At 42.9% G+C, this 23,488-nt stretch overlaps 1 protein-coding gene across 1 annotated transcript; it reads right to left on the bottom strand.

Moving 5' to 3' along the window:
* Window positions 1-553: 553 nt before the first annotated feature.
* Window positions 554-22,641, bottom strand: lrig3 (leucine-rich repeats and immunoglobulin-like domains 3). Its single transcript, XM_061029635.1, has 19 exons — window positions 22,158-22,641; window positions 17,767-17,838; window positions 17,594-17,668; window positions 10,232-10,366; window positions 9,901-10,044; window positions 9,252-9,395; window positions 8,999-9,142; window positions 7,413-7,556; window positions 5,225-5,305; window positions 5,012-5,083; window positions 4,275-4,346; window positions 3,821-3,984; window positions 3,108-3,443; window positions 2,733-3,014; window positions 2,158-2,634; window positions 1,895-2,056; window positions 1,674-1,808; window positions 1,298-1,555; window positions 554-1,203 (listed from the first exon to the last, which is right to left on the bottom strand). Exons 1-19 carry the CDS (start codon window positions 22,352-22,354, stop codon window positions 959-961), a joined length of 3,339 nt encoding a protein of 1,112 aa, XP_060885618.1. The 5' UTR covers window positions 22,355-22,641; the 3' UTR covers window positions 554-958.
* Between the last annotated feature and the right edge of the window lie 847 nt (window positions 22,642-23,488).

Here is a 23,488-nt window from a genome sequence, read left to right as displayed (position 1 = left end):
CGCATACTCAGGCATGCACACACACACACACACACACACACACACCACTGTTCCAACGTTACACTTCACCCCCACCGCTCTGTCTTTGTGCGTTACACATGGCACGCCAGGCGTAACCTTTAAATGGCTGTCTTTAAGCGGCAACAGGCGCATGTTTGCTAAGAGGCCTCTGCTTGCACTCATTCATTTGGACTGACATAAATTTGCAGATCAACAAAAGATCATGTCATCACCACATGCTTCCGCTGAAAGTCGAGCCATAAATATTTGTATTTACTTCCCAAACCTCGGAGGGAAGAAAACTGTGACACCAAATAGTTAAACATCCTCTTCCTTCCACATCCTCAAACATTCCCGTCTTTCTCTCTCTCTCTCTCTCCGTGGGGGGGCCCTGACTGATGACAGAGCTGAGGTGTCCTTGGCGGTTTGTGGTTCTGCCCTTAAAGGCCTGCGTGTAACACCCCCCACCAAGAGAGCCAAGTTGCCCCAGATCCAAAATAAATCTCCCGCATGATACAGACACTCATATCATTGAAGACTTGAAACACTTGAATGAATGTAGCAGCACACAAAAAGGTGTTTTTTTATTGTTAACATACAGTATGTGCAAAACAGTGCTTCATTCAAAGCAGGAATAATGCATAGGCAAGGCTGCAAAATACTCGTAGACAAAAGGTAAGCAAAAATAATGGAATCTGTTTATATACAATTTACAAAATAGAATAGCTTTATATAAAAAATGTATATAATCATCTTTATCATTCAACTGTAGCTGCATCCTTTAAAACAAACTGCTGCTAATATGCTCCGCTTTACTTTCCCCCCGGGAACATTTCACTTGTTACATTCACTCGTTTGCACATTTGAGGAGTCCATTATTGCCAAAGTGTCCATTCAGTGAGGTAGAATTGTTCATATTTTTGGTCGTTCTTCTCTCTGAAAAACAAGAGTCACTCAGCTAAGTGCTCGTTCTCCGCTGTGGGTTGGGATCAGTCCTTCTGCTGTCAAACGGCTGCTCATAAACACAGTTGCTCTGCTCTGACGAAGAGTCCCTGGTGAGACTGTTGTCCTCGAGGTCCGAATCGGTGTCCGCAGCCGTATACGGATTCTCGTGCAGAGTTATTCCATTGTGCGTCACCGACGGTGGGCCGTAGCCCGTGTATGCGTCGTTGTGAGGCCTCCAGGGAGTTTTCCCAAATGTTCCTAATGGAGGAAAAAACGCAGAAGAAGTTGGATCAGTGTACTGAAAAGTAGAAAGTTAGAAAAGTTCAGAAAACTGATGAAGATAAGACCTTACCCATGAAGGTGTTGTAGGAAGGAGGGCACTCAACGTTCCTTCCAAAATCGCTGGGTTCTCCCTCCTCTGAGGACGGCCGGCGCTCACTCTGCTGGTGGAAGGGGCCGTGATGGAGGCTGGCGTTGGGGAGTTGCATCAGGACCGACGAGGAGCAGAGATCAAAATGCTCAGGATCCAGGAGGCAGTCTCCTCTTTTCGAGCTGGTCAGGCTGTTGCTGTAAGGGTCGATGCTACCAGGCCTTTGGTTGATGGAACAGCCTGAGTGTTAAGAATATATCAATGATCATTTAATTTAGAAATCTAGAGATAAGGAGAAATACTTGGACGTCATCGTCTGGATGAACAACAGGAGGAAACATTTTTCCATTTGACCAACCTGTGAAGACTTCCGATGGGTCAGTGCAGTAGTCTCGGCAAAACAGTGAGCCGATAGGACCTTGATAATGGCACAGCAGAGGATCAATGGCCGCCTCCATGTCCGCTTCACTTCCTGTATCCATCTGACAAAGACCTGTGTGGGTGAAGGAACAGTGTTTAGTAAGAAATACTGCAGGATATTTAAAATATAGGACAAAGAAGAACGGGAAAGTGTATTACCATTCATGTCTTTAGGTTGCAGGTAAAAGCCGCTAATGGACGAGGACATGTACTGATGATGACTGCTGCCACTCTCTGATGGGATGTAGCCGTCTTGTCGATCTGCCAGTGTGCCCTGGGAGGACAGGTAGCTTGGAATGTCGGCAGGCAGGTTGGTCTCATCTGAAGCACAAGGACATCAAGGTTCAGTTTTATTACCACTTAATGTGGCAAGAAGAAATCAATTGGCCATCTCTAAAAAAGAAAAGCCATCTTGAACCGACCTGTATTTGTGACGCTGCAGTCCTCGTTGCGGCGCCTGGTGTGGTAGATGATCACCACCCAAACAAGCGACGTGCCCACCACGCAGCAAACAACCGCTATGATGACAATCCCCACTGTGGTCCACCCGTCGTCGTCCGATCCTGCCCCGCCGATGATGCCGACCCCCACGCCGCCCTGAACTCCGGAGTCGCAGTTCGGATTCGGTATCACCGCCAGGCGAACGTTCCCCCGCTCGGTGCCCAGCGCGTTGGACATCTCGCAGGTGTACTTCCCGGCGTCGGCCTCGGCAGCGTCGACGATGATGAGGAGCTGGTTGGCCGCGGCGAAAAAGTGTCGCTCGGTCACAACCAGCGGGCTGTCGTCTTTGGTCCAGTTCAGCCTCGGGGGAGGGCTGCCTCCGGCGATGCACTGGAGAACTGCAGTCTCTCCCTTTGCCACAGTGCGATCCATGAGGGGCCGCAAGAAGGAAGGCGTTTCTGTACAAAAAAGGGGAGAAAATGACGTTAGCGTTACAAACACAAAAGCTGAAGTGACTCATCTGTGGCTTTCGGTTTCCAAACGTTCTGTTTCTTACCAAGAACAGTTAGTGTGGCATTTGCAGAAATAGCTCCAGCTGTGTTCTGAGCTGTGCAGCTGTAAACCCCGATGTCTTCAGTCTTGACGTCCACGATGAAAAACACGTCGTCCTCGGGCATGACGTGCATGCGGCGCTCTCGGGCAGCAGGGAAGTCTGTGCCTCCGTCTTTCTGCCAGGCGATCTGGGGGGAAGGGTGACCGACAGCGGCGCACTCCAGCCTGGCTGTTGCACCAGCCCTGATGCTCAGGTCCATTGGCATCTTGGTGAAGGAGGGCATCACTGGAAAAGAGGAAAAGGACCTTCAGATTTGCTCATTTAAGACTTACAGATAAGAAAATATCCAACAATGTGCTTTTCCCTTCCCACACTTACTGTTGACAGTAAGCCTGGCCTTGGTGGAATAGGACGATCCAAAGTGGTTTGAGATGACGCACTGGTACTTCCCCTCACTGGAGAACTCCACATTGCGTAGCTGCAAGGTGGTTGTATACTCTGTCACCTCAGTCTCGCCTCCTGCGCCACCCTGCACCCGCAAGTGGGCCTGGTTGTGGATCTCTGCATCATTTAAAACCTCATTGTCTTTCTTCCAAGCGAAGGTCATCGGTGAATCACTGGAGCTGGCTGCCGAGCAGACGAACGTGACATTGGTGCCTTTGAGGGCTGACTGGGTCTCTGGCTGCACGGTGATCTGAGGCTTTGGGAAGTCATCTTGGCAGAAAAAGAAAATAGAAAAATGTTAAGACTGCGAAACTACAAAATGTTCTCAGTATTGAGATCTTGAATTGGTTTAAAAAATATTTGGTATGTTTTGGGGCTTTTGCGGAGATATGAGGCTCTGAAAGGGAGAAACTGAAGTGAAGTTTTATCCCCTGATGCTGACCAGGAAAGTTGAAACTTTGTACATTTCCATAACTGTTCCTTCCGAAGACTCATTAGCGTGTCCAGGAATCAGGAAGGAAAAAATCTGGGTCAGTTTGTAAATGGAAAAAACCGACCATGGATAAATGGCTGTTTTTTTTTTGTTTTTTTAAGGCATTACAGTATGTTTGTGTGAAGGTGTTGCGCCTTATGAATGCATCACTCACCACACACAAACTCCTCCTGGCTGACAGCGAACAGGCTCCTGCCCTTCAGCATCTGCGGGTGGGCACAGCTGGCGTTGACGCAGGGCTGGAAGGTTTGTTCCGCCACCCAGACGGGGAGCCACTTCAGCTGGCAATCGCACAAGAGGCTGGAGGTGTTGAGACGTCTGCCAAGGGAGGAGATTACAGAGACGTTTCACTCAAAATGGAATGAAAAGCGCGTGAAGGGAGTTTTGATTTTGTCTGACTCGGATGGGAACAAAACTTGTCAAACATAAGATCCATTATGTTGCAATAAAAATTCCTTTGCATACACTTTTCACTTTTAGCTTTGCCTAAGTGTCAGGAGACAAAGGGAATGATTTTTTTTATTCTGGGGGCCGGATGATAAGACCTGGTCTTCTGTCCTACATCATTTCTGAAACACTCTCGAAAGCTTAAACAAGATCATACTTACAGCTCCAGCAGGTTCTTCATCTGAGAGAAGGCGTTGGCTTGGACGGACATGATAGCGTTATTACTCAAGTCTCTGTGGAGCAAAGAGAAAAAGAAAAATTAGGACTTGCAAGATCCTCAAAAAAAAAATGAAATAAAAATGAAGACAGCGGCTTTTTTTTTCTGCCAACATCAGCCGAGTGCGGAGTGAGGGATTCAGAAACTTCAATCAGGGAGAAGAAAAAAAAAGGTCTGGGCTCCAGAACAATAAAAACTCTGGGCAGCAGTTTTTCTGTGTTAATCAAGAGAGGCTCTGAGCTCTCTGGCAACGGCTGGGAAAGAAAACTCTAATCAGAATCAAATGCAGCTGTCGTACACACACACACACACACACACACACACACACACACACACACACACACACACACACACACACACACACACACACACACACACACACACACACACACACACACACACACACACACACACACACACACACACACACACACACACACACACACACACACACACACACACACACCGTTTTCCCTTCGCTTGCCTTGCTGATCGATAAAGTCTGGCACACGCATAAAGATACTGAAGGCAAGTTTTTTTTCTTCATCCCACATCAAAGGGAAGGAATGGGGAGAAGACTGTACGTCTCTGACAAACAGCCTCTGTGTCTCAGTCTCAGTGTGATTCACCCTGCTTGGTTTACTCAGCTCAGACTTTTTGGAAACAGGAGGTGAAACTCACAGGTGTTGTAACGCGTCCAGGCCAGAGAAAGACTTCTTGGTCACTGAGCGGATCTGGTTCCCCTGCAGAAATCTAGGAGAATTAAAAAAAAATAATACAAATCGGATTATTTCCCAACCTCCCTTTTATGCCTGTTCATCCTTAGTCTCTTCATATCCCACTGCCGTTCAAACAGAGGTGAAACTTGTTCCATCCATGGATTCATGAACTCACAGTTTTTGCAGCTTGTCCAGGGCAGAGAAGGGTCCGTTCATGTCTTCGATGGTCCAGGAGATTTCATTATTTTGGAGGTCCCTTCCCAAAGAAACAAAGACAGACCGCATTTTTAAAAAAAAACCCACACCCAGAAAACAACCGCACTCGCTGCGTTAATAAAACTGTATGCGGCTTTACATTTCACATGATGGGGGAAATGTTTGAGACTTTTACATTTATATTCAAAGCGGTTCCGTGCCAAACAGGAAGTCCCTTTGTGGCTTTTGCGGCCCTTTTTTTTTTAAAAGTCTGTGAGGGCTGTTCTCTGCTGTATAGAAAAAAAATAGGTTTTACAAGAGAGTGCTGTGATATAACATGTGAGCGGCTTTTTGGGCGTCATTTAGGTGGGGGGGGGGGGGGGGGGGGGGGGGTAGCTGTACTCTGCATGCTACTTAAATTGCAACAAAACCTTTTATCCATCATTACATTAACACGCTGTGATATTTAACACATTCTATGGATTCACATGTGACCGAGAGAGTCTCGTTTAGACTCACATGGGAAGAACTGGGGTTCAAAATAATTGAATGTGGTGTTTTATTAACTCCAAATTGAGGAGCTCCTCACAATATCACTACATCAAGCTAGGCCTGTTAAGAAGTGCTGCACACGCTCCTCATCTCTCCACCACAACAAATTGGTCTCTTTGCCTTTTCTCAAATGGACATATCCCCTGTGTGATCTTGGCACATCGGGGCAAAATTGCAGCCGCTATCAGCAGAGAGAAAAAATACACCAAACAACTAAACACACAGCATTAGAGTCGTCCATCACTAAAAGCCAAGAATTTACCAGAGAAATGGCCTCCTTTGATCCCTCAGCTGCTCTAATGCTTTCAAACAGTTATTTTTCCTCCTTCGCCATGCCTGGTTATGGCTGATTGAGATCGAGGAAGGGTGTGTGTGTGTGTGTGTGTGTGTGTGTGTGTGTGTGTGTGTGTGTGTGTGTGTGTGTGTGTGTGTGTGTGTGTGTGTGTGTGTGTGCGCAGGAGGGGGTGGTTGTGATTTGGAGCCCTGAAGCAAAACATGTCCACCTAGCTGCACACCTGCCCTACGGTGACCTCAGCAGCACAGCTCACATTTGGTTCCAGTTAAAAAAAAAAAAAAGTTAAAACCAGGGGGGATGTTGTGAAGCCTGAGTGGGAAAGGGGGATGGGTGGGTTGATGTGTGTGTGTGTGTTTGAGACGGGGGTTGAGGTCGGTGAGCTGTGCCTTTTGGAGTTTTTTTTTTTTTTTTTTTATGTGTGTGTGGAGAGACCAACACAGTAATCTATTTCACATCCCCCGAAACAAATCAGGCAGGATATTTCCACTCAGGCAGAGGATTGATGTTGGAGGTGGATTTAACAAGGGGGTGGGGGAAATTAGAGCAACACATGAAGAACTTTAAGTCTTTAAAGGGGACTTGTGCATTGTACTGTTTGAGCTGGTCGAAAAAGCCGAATCACACAAAGTACTATTTAGCCGAAAAGGAAAAGTTTCACCCTTAAGAAATATTTGATTGTTAGGCCAAAGATAAGATGAGAATACTAATGCCACTGTTATGTCTGCACAATCGGTATGAGGCTTGGGTTGGAAGAGGATCGTGTTAGCTTGGAACAAAAGTTCAATAAGTCAACATGTTGTATCTTATTTTCTCAATCCGTACAAAAAATGTGGGGTACAGATTAAATCTTCTGGTTTAAGTAACTTCATGAAGTCTTGGTTAGCTCTCTGGTGATCAGTGATGGCAATCCACACAAATTAGCCGTGAGCTATTGATTAGTTTTAGTGTTTAAAGATAGAGTCAGTTACTTTTTATAACTAGTATAGTAAAAATACAGAGTAAAAAAGTAATGCCACACAATGATCACTGATGGGCCTCCAAACATGTGTGGGGTGACTGTGTCCTCTTGCCTGTATTTTGATGTTTTGGTTTGTTTTGGTTGACATTAGACTTTTTGCTAAGAGAGTGGATGTGTTTTTGTCATTTAGTTGCAAAGGCTGGAATTAGGATTTTTGGTTGCATCTCCATGGGGTTTAGGTTGGAAAATGTGCCTGAAGTGGTATTGATTTTATAGTGATTAGAAATGAAAGACATTTTTCCTGCACTGTTTAGTATATTTGCAGTTTGATTGATTGATTGATTGATTTTGCATTCAACTCACAGCAGGTGCAGGTTGGAGAGGCCCCGGAAAGCTCCGTCTGCGATGAAGCTCACGCGGTTGTTTCCGATGTGGAGCTCATCCAGCAGGCTGAGGCCCACGAAGCTGGACTCCTCCAGTCTGGACAGATGGTTGGAGACGAGGTTTCTGTAGGACGACACGACACATTCATAAGAACACTGCACATGAAGTCCAAAGGGTACACAAAGAGCAACCAATGACTGTGATATATTTGACCAATTTGCATCCCATGGTTAGCCCTTTTTAAAGTATATTTTACTCTTGCATCCATTCTTTAAAGATTCTTATTTTGTGTTACACATTTGTTCATCTGTTGCCTTTATTATATAACTCTTAAATACAAATTTAGACAAAAAATTCCAGATTCAAGACGATATTTAACCAAAAAATATAAATCTTGAGCCATATTCACATTTGCACTCCTGAAAATACTACCCCCTCCTACTTGCTCTAGCTGAATTCTCCAGAGAATATACAGTACTTCTGCATAGTCACATCATCTCACTCAGAATATCTGTTGAAAAAATCCTAGGGGTCTGACAGGAGAAACTCCGGTTGAAATCTGAGTGAAAAATGTGGCTGTTTGCGTTCACTCATGCAGTTTCATGAGTTTTCTGCAAGTGTGAAAGCCCAATATGTTAAACATACAGCTTCACTTCCTTACGATGCAGGTCAAAAAGCCTTACATGACTTTTACTGCTCTATAGCTTCTCCCTTGAAAAATGGTTATGAATGTCTAAGAAGCAAATTATTGTGAGAGGCCTGTTTTTAAGTAAACTCAGATTGGAAATAAATCAGATAGCTTGGCACGCTTCCAGCCGACAGGCGGCTTGTTTACTCTCAGGTTCATGTGATAAGAGAGAGAGAGAAAGAGAGAGAGAGAGAGAGAGGAGCCAGGAGGGGAAAGAACAACAACCTTTCTGTGAGAAAATAAAAAAAACAAAAAACGCTCCAGACACTGGAAATCACTTAAACTGACCGCCGCTGTAAACAACAGCCACAACAAAGGAATCCAATCTGCCTGCAGGAATGCGACTTGATGGGTGGGAAACGCTTAAGCTTGTGGGTAAAGTAGTATTTCACAAGAAACTGCAATTAATAATGGAATTTCAAAAAAGAAAGAAAAAAAAAACATGGGACATGATTTGGCTCAAGAGAAAACAGAACAGAGAAGAGGCAAAGGGGTGTGTAATATGCTGGCAATGCTTTAATGTAGACACTGACTGGCAGAGCATAAGAGACGCTGCTTTGTCTGTGTGTGTGTGTGTGTGTGTGTGTGTGTGTGTGTGTGTGTGTGTGTGTGTGTGTGTGTGTGTGTGTGTGTGTGTTCGTCGCTGGGAGTTTGTGTGTGTCGGGAGATTGGCGACGAGAGGAACTGGAGTGTGAGGAAGGGCAGGAGGGAGTGCCAGAGAGGATGAGAGGGCGACACAGAGACGTGTTGGGAGTTCAGAGTGTGAATGGAAAGTGAGCAGGGAATAACGAGAGGGAGGGGGACTAAAAAAAATGAGAGAGAGAGAGAGAGAGAAAGAGGGCGAAGAGGGGGGGAAAAAAAAGAAGAGGGAACTCACAGCTCGCTGAGTTTCTGGCAGAACTCCCAGGCGTCAGGTCGGATCCTGCTGATGGCGTTGTGGCCGAGGTGGAGCTGCTGCAGAGTCAGCAGGCCGTACAGCCAGCCTTTGCTCACCTCCGTCAGGTTGTTGTAGTCCAGCTGCCTGCAGGCCCACACACACACACACACACACACACACACACAATCAGACTTTTTGTACCAAAATGGGACACTAAAAACTTCATGCACATCTCTTGTAACTCTTTTCTTACAGGACTTCCATGTTGCTGAGGCCCCAGAAGGCTCCGTCCATCAGGCGGCTGAGTCCGTTTCTCTGCATCTTTAAGGAGCGGAGAGCGTGCAGGCCGTGGAACGTCAGACCCTCCACCCTGCGGACACGGTTCCTGCTCAGCTCCCTGAAACGCACAAGGAGCACGAGCGAAGAGGGTGAGGTCCACTGTACGGTTTGACTGCATGCATTCAACCATTCTATGTAAATTCATTTCACATATCCCCACTAGCTGCACTGATTTCATGGTGGAGGCTTCAGAAGCAGCTGTCAGAGAAACTCAAAGCCATTCTGGTCAGCTCATTGATGATGACATAACCCTGGCACATGGACTTTTTTCCCCTTAAACGTTACTACCCTGTCAGCAAACTAGATCTGTAAAATCATACACTGGCATGCAGATTTATTGTTAAGCTGTCTGCCAATCAAGGAAGCCGAGCAAAGGTAGAGAAAGAGAGAGAGGGACAGAGACATCGAGTAATTTATTGTAATCTTCGAGAGGGTGATTCTGAATAAAATGTCAACATCAGAGCTGTTTTCAAAAGAGTCAAGATGTTTAGAAGTCACATGACGAATTCAAAAGGTGTGATTGTGATATTTCTGGAATTAAAAAGGCACAAAATAAAGCTTACAGGTGCTGGAGGTTGGGCAGCTGGAAGATCTTGGCCGGGATGGTGGAGAGGCGGTTGCGGTTGAGCCGGAGAACCTGCAGACTGCTGGACAGGTTGGTGAAGCAGCCCGTCTCCATGGAGGAAATGCGATTATTGTTCAGGAAGCTGACGAAAGAAAAGATTGAACAATGTTGGCTTCAAATGTGGAGACACGGGGAGGAAGTCAAAGAAATACTCCCAAGAAACAATAAGTGCTGACCTAACAAAATACAGAGTGGAGATATAATGTGTGATTGGCTCATATGTTCTCCTTCGGCTGCATACAATACACACACACACTGGGGATACTCACAGGTTCTTGAGTGGCAGAGCGGGGAACGAGCTGGCCTTTATATCCACGATGTTGTTGTTGCTGAGGTCGAGCGTTTCCAGGGCGAGGAAGGGCCTGAGCTGCTCCTCTGAGATCCTGCTGATCCTGTTGTTTGCTCTGAAAACACAGACACCATCACTCCAATAAATGACAAAAATACTGTGTATTTGACTAGTGGCGCGCATCAGTTTCAAGTTTCCATACACACAAACTGTTGAGTCCTCAATTAGTCGCTGGTGTAAAAAAAAAAAAAAAGATCAACTCTCACGCAATTCTAGAAAAACTTACCACCCAACATGAGTACATGACGTGCCTTTTCTTTTTTTTGCTGATGTTGCATGCATGTACCAACGATGCTTACAAATTGCTCAGTTGGATCAATGTTGCTGCTCCCCACACCGACTCCCAACAACCTTTCCGTTTATTGATGTGTTATTTGGTTTATAAGGTAATTACCAACAAGGTATTTAAAAAAAGTAACCTGCCAATTACTTGGCTGATGAATACCATTCCCTCAGTGAAAGCATGCCTCGGCAGAGGACAGCAATTTCCTGAGCTGCACGCCTCCTAAATTGCAGTGCAGGGACTGCTTAGTTATAAACAGAGCCTGTACAGTGCCCTCTTTGTGTATGGGACTCGGCTATAGAGAGAGAGAGTGAAGAGGTGGGGGGGAGCAGGAATTCCCTCCAATACACCAGACTACAGGCCTCGTTTTCAGTATTCATTGGGATGGCTGAAGACCCCCCCCCCCCCCCCCCCACTCCAGCTACACCTTACTGACCAGAGGGCTGTTAGCTTTTCTCATTCACTTTCCAACACGTCTATAATATAACAACCTGAGGAAAGTTTCATTTGGAATGCGGTGTCTTTAAAATGTTATTATACGAAGCTGTCAGTCAACGGACCCACAGTGCAGACGGCTTCTGTCGAGTGACCTGATCAGTCCACGGCTGAAGGGTTAAGTGGATCTTTCAGAATATGCTCGATTGTTTCATACATTTTTTCTGGTAAAAATGCCAATAAATGACCAACTTTCAGATTCTCTGTTGAGTTTTAATGAGGCTTGTGTAATAATAAAAGGGTCATTCGGTCTGAGTGAGTGAAACACAAGATGATGATTTTTCATTGATATTTATGGTCTTGGTCTTGTCTCGGTCTCGCCCTGCCTTGGTCTTGGTCTTGACTTGGTCTTGATCCCTAAATGTCTCAGTCTTAATATCGGTCTTGGAGCTCTCTGGTCTCGGGTATGTCTTGGTCTTGGTTACTGTGGTCTTGACTTCAACACTACTTAACGCTGAGACACACATTTGGTTTGAAGTGAATTGTAATCTGCATTTTTCTCAATTTCTCTCAGTTTAAGGACCATGACTTATTAAATCAATTGAGAAAATAGTCTGGAGGTTATTTTGAATTTACAGTAATGGTTTGTTATATTGTTTTATGTGAAAGGTGATTTCAGATTGGAAAGGTAAAGAGTTTGGACACACAAATAAAGGCAAAAATCATCAGCATAAAGGAGAACTTTCATTGCCAAACAACCTTATAATCACGGCACAATAAAAGTCGAAGAACGTCTCTCTTGAAACCAATATTTGAAAAGAAAAACATCTGAATTTAAAGAAGGTGTCTGGTTTCATCTCTTCACTCTCCCCGACTCTGCTGGTTAATCTAATCTGTATCTCAGATTGAAGTCTTTGGTCCTTCAGGCGGAATGGCATCATGGCACCACACTGCTGTGCAACTCAGATGTCTCACCTGGTAAAAAAAAAAAACCCACACTGTGGTAACTAACTCTGACCCATTTTCCACTTGTGTTTAAAGCTATCGGAGCACAAGTTTCCATGGCAACAAGTAACCCCATTCGGAAAGTTCAACACCTTTTGGAAATCTCCAGATTCGAATGCACAGAAGGGAAGACTCCCCGAGTAAACAAATATCTGAGATGGATTGCAGCCTGGAGAGCTTGGCAGGACTTTGGGGCACTGGCGGATAAAAAACCCACCAGAGCTTGTTCCTGAGCTTAGCGCTTGAGTCAACATTGGTTCAGTGGCATGAAAAGACACTAGGCTAAGGGGAAAGCTGGTAAGCTTGTCCAAATAACTAAAATAACACATTTTATGAAGAACTGAAACTGCTGGAAATTTGAAAATGAAATCACTGATGGCTAAAAATTGTGATATTTTTAGCAGGAGTTTGGTGTGTGCTTAAAGGCAAGCTAAGGTAAAACACTTTGAGCATTCCCTTTCCTCTCTTCTTTTAACTGCTGAATAGTTTTTAGGAGGTTTTAAATGATCTTACAGTGAATGAGGTTCCATTGATATAAATGTTAAGCCCCTTGAGGCAAAGTTATTATTTGTGATATTGGGCTACAGATATAATATTGATGTGATTGAACTTGTTGGAAGCAGCTGAAAACATCAAAACGGAAAGAACGTTGCGGTGTGCAGTATGTACTGTAAAATACAGATCATTCTCTGCAATAAAAAAAGTGCACAGGCAGCTCTTTTGTCTGCAGATTTGCAGAGGGCTTTCCATGCACCACAGCCCCCGAGTCCCAAACAAAAGGGCTGCACACCACCTGTATCTCAGTTTTCATGTTTCCCTTGACTGGTCGCTGAGAGAAGGCAGGTCGCCTGGTGAGAAAGAACCAGTCTTTCCAGTTTCTCTCAGGGGGAAAGTAGAGCCAGATAGAGGGGCTGGTTGAGGACAGGAAAGTAGACCCTGGAGTCCAAAATCAGGCCAACTAAATATTCCATTATCTAATAAACCATGTCAGATTGGTCATATTAATTCACAACAAGACATTCTGCTGTAATCCACCTTTAAACCACAAACTCTGCATGGTTGTCTTAGTGGACAGGCAATTGCAAAACCTGGGACAACATAAAGCTAACCCTACTTTTTCTCTCTGCACTGCCACTCATGAGTCACTCGGTCTTCTTCTCCTCCACAAAAACAAGCAGAACATTGGACTCTTCACACTTGGAATTTGTTTATCCACTTTGCTATCAGATAACGTGATTATGGAGCCATTACATCTGTGGTTTAGAGGCTTTTGCTGCTGTTAGTGGAAGCCAATGGAAGGCCAAGCAATGTGTCAATAACAGCCCGAGGTATCTTGGGCAAAGATAAAATATGTACTTATTATTTGACTGAGGCAAGCAGCAGATACTTTAAATCAGTGCTGTAGTCATGGCTACCACAGTGTGTGTGTGTGTGTGTGTTTACCACTTTTAAAGCATCTGTGGTGAGATTTTAGCTGGTTATGAAATAGGCTGAAATGAATATTGATGGCTATTTATAACCTAGAAAAGCATATGAGAGCGTTTTCGACAAGACTAATTGATTCTATGTCGTTTTTTTAATGCCTAAAACCGCTGTGAGGGGGCAGGTGTCAGACGCTGCTGAAACAGCAATCTCAACACCGGAGCTTTAAAGTCAGTATAAAGTTCCTCATTTTTAATATCTCTGCCTTCCCGGGCTGTTGAAAACTCAAATATTTCTAGAAATTCAAAAAGTGTTTGAAATGTGAGTAAAACCATTTGCATTCTTGACTAAACTCCACAATATTTTCAGCCTTCCACAACCATCAAACTAACCACATTCACACGCTGCTGTTATGCTCTAAAGATGCCTGATGAAGTTTTTTTTGTTGTTAGCTTAACTCTGTCCACTAATGCTTTTAATAGTGGAAGCTCTTTAAATGTAACGTATCTCTTTTCTCTGGCAGTTTCTCTCAAACTGTTTGAGACGGGTTGTGTGTGTGTGTGTGTGTGTGTGTGTGTGTGTGTGTGGTATTTCCTATTGGAAAAAGAACAGAGTTTTTGAAAAGCCATCTGATGACTCCCTCTCTCTTCAGTGGCGCCTGTAATGAAAACCAGGGCTGCGTTTGCTTTTGAGACGCCATTATTAAACAGTGCACATATCTCACTCACATGGCTGATCATCTTAACACGTCTGCGCCCAGTTGGAGTGCAGAGACCCGGGGATTGTATTAACATGTGGGACTGAGGGACCTTCACATAAAAAGACAGGGGAGCTGTTCAAATCGTTGATGCATCAGCATATTACTGTTAAGCCTGCAAAACTAAAAAAAAAAAAAGTATAAACTCTGTCATAAGCTTGAAACAGCTCAGATGAAAACTTTAGATTTGGCTTTTGTCACTTTAAGTCAAATTTGGAGAATGTGAGGATTTTCAGCACTTTTTTTTTCAAAATTATCTAAAATTGTATGTATCCTGATTTCTCATTTCTCATTCATGTTTAGAAAAAATCGCAAATTATTTCAATAATTGCAACAGTTTTGGTTAGTTATTCTAATTTTTAACAAGGTTCCCCATTTCCGTAGACAAATTAAGAGGTTCACTTAATACAACTAATCAGACCTGGAATCTCCAGGTCATTTGTTGACCCCCCTAGAACACAGGCGGTGGGGCTTACCCCCTCCATAAATTCCAGGGAAATTGTTCAATTAATTAAGATGATCACCGCTCAATTACTACCAGCTGCAGGGTTATTGCCGTTTGTTTTTACTCGGAGCTGCGAGGTCAAAGAAGTCGACGAGAGCTGCCGCTATGTCTGACTGGCTGTTTGAATAAGTGGTATTCGATACCCCGAGGTCTTTTTTTTTCTCTTCTCTTTACTACTCTCCCAGCTCGCAGAAACTGAAGAAGGGAAAGAAATTCTGGAGAAGAAAAAAAAAATCACACAGCATCACCTCAGCTGAAGAAGGAGGGCGGCAGCCGAGACAGACTGTGTGAGATTGAGAGCAAGTGTGAATGTCTTTTTCTGTGTGCTCTCTTTCTTCATAACTCTTGTGAGTCACTAAAAATCAATTATGCTGCTGACTTCCCCAGGTGACTACAGTCAGATTTATAATATGTAATCTCTTTTGGGTTTGACTTGGGAGATTTTAAAGACAAACTTGTTGGTTCAAAACCAAAGTGGCTAATAGCAATGTTTCTGTTTAACTACATTTTATTCTACATGGAAATACATTTCCAGACCATGCATACTATGTTTTTATAATGACTAAATCTCTTAACATATATGCTTTCGTTGTGTCTCTTTTCTTTGACATTAGATGCTAGAATAGTCTCGATCTGGAGTGTGTTAAAGAAGCACAGATGAAAACTCACTGACCGGAGTGACTGGAGGGAAATTACTAAAAAAATAAAAATATCTGAAAACATTAGTGTGCATATATTTTTTTGTAAGAAATATAACATTTCCTTGGCAGTTTTTTGAGGATAAGCAAAAGACTAGCTAACTTGTTGAAGCCTTAGCATTTGCTTTAAATGCTTCATTTCATGGCTAACGCTTCACAGGCATGAATACTAGCAAGCTAACAGAAGTCCTAGCATTAGGCTACCTCTTGAACTTCCTGTCTAGTTCACTGAACATTACTGTTACCATGGCTAACTTAATGTGGTTCTCATTCTCACAATAAAGTACAGAATTAGTCAAAAACATTGACAAAAAAATGTTTAGCAACAAAACACACCCTAGCACTTGCTGCTGGTTTGTCTCTTATGGTACAACAAATAGCTAGTTTTTGCACATGCTAGCTACTGTTAGCACATTGTTCTTGGTTCTTTTGTAATAACAAAGTCTTAAAATGAAGAAAATGTGTTCATAAGGTGCTTATCTTAATAGTGAATCATATTTTTTCTTTTGATATGGTTTGAGGAAGCATAGGTCAGGGTTGTCATTTTTAGAATTGCTAGCTTAAATTCAGAAACATGAAGAAGATAATCAATTAGCATTAGCTATGACAAAAAAACAAAGGGGATCCTCACATATACTCCTTATACTTCCATTTATTAACACTTCAGTTAATATTACTTAATTTAGTTTTAAAGCTACAGGACTGTGTCTAATGTTCACAGTTTTGTATGTTTCACTAAAGTTATATTATAATATTTTCTTTAGAAAAAGAATAGAAAGAAATAAGTGTTTGTGCATGTTATTCTGTATCTCAGAGTTCTTTAAATGAAAAAGATAAACTGTGGTATTTTCTGGATAATTTCTAGGCAGAGTTTACATGACACAGTTTGGGGTAAACTAAACTGAACAACATCCTCAAATTCAATAAAGAAATTATGGTTTGGAGAGAATCTGAAATTCTTGAAGTGAATCTGTGCAGGAACTCTGCACTTAAATCCGACGTCTCTTAATCTGGACAGAAAACGTAGCAATTATGGCTGATGGTCCTGTGACCTCAGTCTAACCACAAAAGAAACAATGCAGCACATCAGGTGTTACCATTGGTACAAACAAAAAAAATCATGTTTTTCCTCTTGGGCCAGAGTATCAAATCCACATTTAAATCCAAATCATAGTCACCAGGTGCATTTGAAATACGCTCCCTTTCAAAGACTGCAGCGAAATGCAACACCTAAGGTGTTAGAACCACCCCACCCTTCTACCTATGCTGAGACACATAGCTAAAGGCAACAGTTCTTTGCTAAATGTGCAAACAAATTGTCGATGGCGGACGCCTGCACGCCCTGCGGCTGCTGCAGAGCGTCTTGTCAGGGCTTGATGAGGAATACGCCTCATCAAGCTGGGGAGACGGACACATTTTTCCACTATAACTTCACGTCGGTTGGTTTTGGCATGCCACTGAAAGCAAATAAATTGTTGAGGTTTCACACACTAATATCTGTTTCTCTTCTTGGAGCACGTATTGCACAACAATATCCCAACAGAACCCTCTGGTTAAAGTCTGACCGGGATGAGATCTGACAAGTTAAAACTAAAGTAAACTTATTCCCATAGTGTGAGCCATGCACCTTAAGACACTGTTGGTTATCTTTATGCTGAACACAAATCTGGATGTACTGTCTTTTTTTAGAGCAAAAGAACTCGACGTTGCAATGTTTCAGACAAACTGCCATTTGTTTCAAAGTCCCATAAAAGGGCCACACAGTAACTTGTGATCCACCCACTGAAGATTCAACATAAAAATCACCAAATTTGGATTTCTCTCATTTGTACTCGATCATTTGTCTTTCTTTCCAGCGGCACGTCACTGCACCCCGCGTTAAAAATACACCAAAAAGCAGCGACAGCCACCAGACAAAACATTTCCATTTCTGTTGATGGCATTTGTCTTGGAACCACGTGACCCGTCTGGGGCTGGCTGCCATGTCTCCGACTGCCCCGTCTGGGAACCAGCTCAACCAAATGGGGCTGCTCTCCAGAGGGAAGGAAGGGTGGGGGGGAGGAACCACTTTGCTCCCTACTTAAAACCAGCAACGACAACCCTGGCACAGGAAAACACTTCAAACCAGGCCACGGTCCAGAGATGAAATCATAGAATTTCAGAAAAGTTTCACTTACAGAATGAGCGCTGTGATGTTTGAAGCGTACGGGCCCAAATCAGGAATTGCATCCAGTTCATTGTTGTTCAGTTTTCTGTGCACAGCAGGAAAAATAACGATGGAATCAAAAGAACAGTTCGTTGCAAGCGGAACCAAAATGAAAGTTTTCGAGAAAAACAAATTCAAACTTACACTTCACTTAGATGTTGTAGGTTGGAAAACAAAGAGCTGTCAAGCACCTGCAATCTGTTATGGCTCAGGTCCCTGTGAAGAAAAAGAAAGCCGCAGATGAAGGGAAAAGTGTGTTTCCATTTGAGTCTCAAACATAATTATATACAAATTTTCAGTGTTATTGTGTCTAAAAGCTGTGAATGGAGTAGAGGGATCAAAGGAAAATCACTGCAATTAAAGCTTGAAATGGTGAAAACGTACAGTTATGAAATGAACCATAATGACTAGGAGAATACACAAGAATAAGAATGATTGCTGACACCCTGTCATGAGCAGGAGGTATCCAATGGTTTTGTGAGTGGCATCTTAACACAACTGAAAATTGTCAAATACAACCCCCCAAAAAGGCAAGCTAGCTAAAGGCATTTGTGGCATTTTCATCCCTTTTTAAGGACAACACAACAACTGCCAAGACGTCTAATTTCATATCAATGCTGCTGCTGAGAAGCAGATACAAAACAGACAGATGAAGGAGCCAGATTCTTTTGGGCTTAAAGGAGGCCAAAACCTGCTGAGGAGAGTCAAGGTTTTACTGCTTGATGGGGCCTTGTCCAGACCTTTTTTCTGGTGTGTACTCTGGACTCATATATTCCTATTTTAAGTTTATATTTACACACCTTGAATTCATATTATACAGACTGAAAACATCTACTTACATCGCTATATGCTTTCCTCTTTTAAGCAACAGTGTTAATATCTGAATCCTCTACTAATTTATGTTGATTGGTCACAGTTTGTTTCCAAACGTGCCAGTTTTGGTGACTTCTTAATCAATGTTCGCACATGAAGAAGGACGTGTGGGTAGGTTATTTACTGCTTGTTCTTGTCTTTAAGTAGCAGATTATTATTAGTCCTGGTATATGTCTTCATTTGGTCTGAAGCTTCCTTGGATCTGGGCCTGAGTCTGGTCTTGGAAGCAGGCCTGGCTGCAGCTCGCTCAAGAGTGAGATTCTTGTTTTTGTTGCCTGTTTTGAAAAAGGGGCCTGAAAACCAGCTCAAGGAGTCTGGCAAGAAGAGCCTCATGCGCCATAAAGTGGTGGAGTTATTGACGCTGCTGCGCACGATCAACGCTGTGGTGCCAGACACTTTTTTTTTTTGCACCCCCTCACCCTCTACCCCTCCCCCCTCCTTACCTCCCTCATCTGGAATCCATCAAGGAGCTCTGGGAGGAGGGGACGAACCTATCAACTGGTAATGTATTCACAATGCCGGGAAAAGCGAGAGGGACGCCTTCCATAGGTCTAAAACACCCCTGCTGAATTTTCTGGGGCCTGTTTTTTTTTTTTTTTGTTCTTTGGTGGAAACTTTCATGAAACCACTCAACCAGAGTTTTACTCGCCTCGCTACAGCTAACCCCCGCCCCGTCCTCCTCCTTTGGTTTCCAAGCATGGGACTGTGCGTTGTTGTTGTTGTGGTTCCAGCGCTAGGGGCCATATGGGAAAAGGTGTCCTATCATACTCCCTAGATAAAACCTAAGTAGCTCTGACACTTCCACTTCCCTCACAAAGCAGGCTCTGAGCGGAGCAAGATAACACAGTGCTGCGTACAGGCTGCAGCCTGTGTCTGCCGCTCTGCTGGAAATGTACAGACCGACTTCCTTATCAAAGACTGAAAGGTGAATAAATGAGCCACTCTTTACTTTACAAGAGCTGTCAGTAACTTCTTAGATTATGAGAATGAGCCCTAGCAGCAGACTTCAACTAAGTTCTAATTTGGCTGGCAGTAACACCTGTGTGGATTTAAACCAAAGACAACTTTGAAAATGCAACATGCTAGCCAAATAGCATGTTTGAATCACAAAGAGCAAACTTTTGTTAAAAGAAAGAAAGCCTTCATGTAAGTAGCATTCATGTTTTTTAAAAGGACCATGACATTTGTGATTATCAAGGTCAGTATGATAATCTCTAGCCTACTAGCTTTTAGCTTTTAGCCAGAGTAGCCTACACGGTTGGCTGAGTGGCTCACATAACTTTGATGTGAAACCACTGAACCTTTCCTTATTCTTACCATAAAAAATGGTTATCTGAGTGGAAATCAATCAAATTCCCAAAATAAGTACAGAAAAGGCGACTTTCTTGAAGGGGTTTGTGTACTCTTAGCATTTGGTCCTAACACAGAGCACTATGATTCCTAATTCACTGACATTTCTAGCTAGTTTAAATCAGGCATGCTAGGTAAGAAGCTAACTTCTTTAAATTCAGCATTAGCTATGCAGCAAACTCCAGAAATGTCTACCTACCCTTGATGCTTCTTGTGTTATTAACCAAGCTTATAGGCCTAGTGGTACATATTCACCTCTTTAATATTAGCTACGAAAGCTATTCAAAGCAGCTATAACAAGTAGCTAACAAGAATTAGCATAGATTCTAACGTAAACATTTGAAACTGTACAGGACTTCTAATTCATTGCAATTCCTAGCTAGTTAAAATCAGGCATGCTAAGTATGCTAGGTAGCAAACTTCTTTAAATGTAGCATTAGCTTTGCCACAAACTCCAGAGATATCTACCTCTACTTGTACTTCTTATCTTATTCACCAAGGTTAGTGGTAGCCTACATGGTGAAATTGATACCTCTTAAATATTAGCTAGAATAGCTTTTTTTAAGACTGCTACATAAGTAGTAGTTGCTAACAAAAATTAGCATCAGTTCTTTGTTACTGCTGTGTACCGCCTGCCTTACTTGTCTTTTTTCTGGTCATTAGCCTAACTTAAACAAGTAGGCTAAATGTGGCTCTTTAACTCAAATATAAAAATGGGAACGTGTGTCCTTTCTGTTACTAGAAGTTGTGCCTCACTCCTAAACGTTTGGTCATAACTGTGTAACATTTCCCCCCAACAAGCTCTTCTGATATTCATGGCTCAATGCTTCTCCTTTACACTCTTTTCCTTCTTCTCCCTCTCACTTTCTCCTTCCCCCTTTCCTTGCTGAGAGTTTGTTCCGAACTAATCCTACACGCTCCTCCTTAATCAGTACCATCGCTGGCTCTGGAGTTTGCTAATTCAGCAGAAATAATGGGGTGCTGGAAAACAAAGGGTCGGTCGGTTTAAGGGGTTTAAGATGTGCTGGAGAGCCACTCGTAAATTAGCATGCCAGAGTGAAAAGATTTTTTTCCCCCCATGTGGAACTTTTTTTTTTTTCATATTCGTTGGGAGGCCGGCCTTGGTTATGAGGCTCAGGCTGGGTCTGTTTTCTCTGGCAACGTCAAGTTTCCAAAGCAGCACATTTTAGAAGGAGAAAAACTAAATTCAACAGCAGGGCACTCAGCCTCCAGCAGGCAGCAAATCAAGCCCTGCAGCCTAACACAGGACAATAAAAAAATCAAGTGTTGGAGCTCAACGCCGGGTAATAAAAATCGAGTCAAAATAATTATCTGTAAAGTAGAAGAACACACAGAGGAACATGCCACTAAAGTTAGGGTTTGGTATTTGAGCTCCAACAGACGTCAGCCTCGTCTCAACTTATGGAGCCAGTGGACAAACAGGAGAGTAATGGAGATATTACTTTAGGAAACAGTCCAAGGCTACACACACACACACTGCATCTGATTTATGCTTTTATGGCTTTGAAGGCCTCAGGGTCTGTGAAGCTGAAATCTGAAGACTGAAACAACAGTGAAACATCAACACAACCAACACCAATGCCTGCAAAGAAAATGTGGATGTAACCACACTGTCAGCCCATAATAAACATTGTGGAAGTCCTCAGGTCGCAATTAAATATACTGTAGTGCTATTACTTCTCAAAGTGCTAGTACATGCATTAATACTATTCTACAACGTCTTCAACCCTGCAGTGAAAGCCTGGGTTTTAAAGCACTACCTGCAGGCAATAGGAGGACTTATTCATTATCATTTACACTTTGATTCAGGGGCTTTGGGTGACTGACAATGGTAGCCCACATTCATGTGTAAAAACACATTGAAAGTCTGTCTTTGCTTCCCTGCTGGTTTCAAAGAATCAGCATGATGCTGCAAGGACTAATGTAATCAATTCATCTTATTTAAACCATAGATAGTGTAATGCCTGGTTGTAGCCTAAAATGTGAAAGATTTCCAATATTCTGATATCTCTAAATTAGGCTGTTCTGTAATTTCAGATGAGGTTGAACCAGATCTGTAGTAAAATTCAGGCAAATGCTGTTCAATGTGGTTTACAACACATTCCGTTTTCACTACGGCAGGAATGTGGGTCGTCCCATGGTGTTGGAGGAAAACACTAAACCAAACCTAGGAGCTCGTCAAAGTGCAGCTGGGGGTTTAAAAACTATCGAAATTAATTAAGCAACAAGTGAAAATGAAATGCATAACTTCACAGGCACATTATGGTTTGTTTGTTTTCTACTGGACTCACAGTTGAACTGTCCATTCCGGGATCGTGTTTGGAATTTGGCCCCTCTTGAGCCGACTGCAGTCCACCAGCTCCCCAGAACACACGCAGGGAGGGGGACACGTCCGTGTGTTCGCCCCGCATCCACGAAGGAGCCTCAAAACGAGCAGAAAGACCACGGCAAACCATGCAAAACTGCGAGGCTGCGTAAAGGCGCACATTTTCTCTGACCACACAAGAGAACAGCCCCGCGTTTCGCTGTGTCTTCAGATGAACCAATCCAAAGAGTGAGAAATCTCCAAGAAAATCCAAAAAATCTGGTGCGATGTAAAAACAGAATATGTCCTTAAATCCAACCCCGTTTTGTTCTGAGGATCGCAGATGTGAGATATAAAAGGAAAACGTTCTTCTCAAACTTGCCCATAACTGTGGAGAAACTTTTTTTTTTTTTTTTTTTTGGTTGCCGTGCGCCTCGCTGCTTCTGCTGCTGTTGGGGCAACTTGTGCTGTGCAAGATCCCCACACAGCGCAGCGTGAGCACACACCAGAGGTATGCAGGGGGAGGGGCCACAGGGGTGCGTGGGACATGTAGTCCATGCTATGAGTCCATGCTGCTGCCACTGAACCGCACTGAATCCCGCAAGTTTAACAACCAACTTCAGGTAAAATGAGGTTATATTCCAAAGTGAAGTAGGCTTTTTGCATTTATGCAAACTGAATATGAAGGTCTACTCTTTTTTTTGTGTTACGCAATATTCCAGAAAACAAACACACATTCAAATGAGACCACAATTTTTCCATAGCCTACATGTCTGGGTTTTTTTTTCAGATGTGGAGGTGATACAAACTGTGTCTTAAAATATTTTATTATTTCAGTTTGGCTACTTGAATTGAATAGGACATTTAATAATAGGAAACGTTGGTGAAGTCAACATTTTTAATAAGTAGCTTACATTCATACTGGGGTTTTTCTTGGCCAAAAAATGTGTACGTCAGAATAAAGATATGAAAATCAAAGTTTTATACTTGACAGGATTCCTCCAAATCTTTCAAAGCTGAGGTGTTCAAACTTTGCCTTTGTAGAAATATGTTGATTTAGACTTATTCAAACTCCCTCACATAATGTACTCACCTCAATTTTTACCAGTTGTAGAATTGTACTTTTGCACATTTCAAACTTAACACAACACGATGGATATACCAGTAACAATTAAATACATTTTAAACTAAAAATTAAGGAGCTGTAGCAATTCGGCATTTGGTTAAGTAATGCATCTGAACTTCTAGCATCACTGGTTTTCTTTTTGATAATGTTTTGTATATGAAAAGTTGTTTTTTTAAGTAATGTAAGTGATG

Source organism: Labrus mixtus, chromosome 22 (assembly GCF_963584025.1).
Source record: "Labrus mixtus chromosome 22, fLabMix1.1, whole genome shotgun sequence".
Classification (NCBI taxonomy): domain Eukaryota; kingdom Metazoa; phylum Chordata; class Actinopteri; order Labriformes; family Labridae; genus Labrus; species Labrus mixtus.
The sequence above is the reverse complement of the archived record's forward strand: the minus strand, read 5'-3'. Positions and strand labels throughout refer to the sequence as shown.

Excerpts from the sequence above, each read along its gene's own strand:
- lrig3 (XM_061029635.1), bottom strand. The coding sequence starts at position 22,354 with ATGTGCGCCTTTACGCAGCCTCGCAGTTTTGCATGGTTTGCCGTGGTC. Across the intron at positions 10,045-10,231 it reads GCTCTGCCACTCAAGAACCT|CTTCCTGAACAATAATCGCA; the intron begins GTGAGTATCCCC and ends TTCTTTCGTCAG. Across the intron at positions 7,557-8,998 it reads TGCCAGAAACTCAGCGAGCT|AAACCTCGTCTCCAACCATC; the intron begins GTGAGTTCCCTC and ends GTCGTCCTACAG.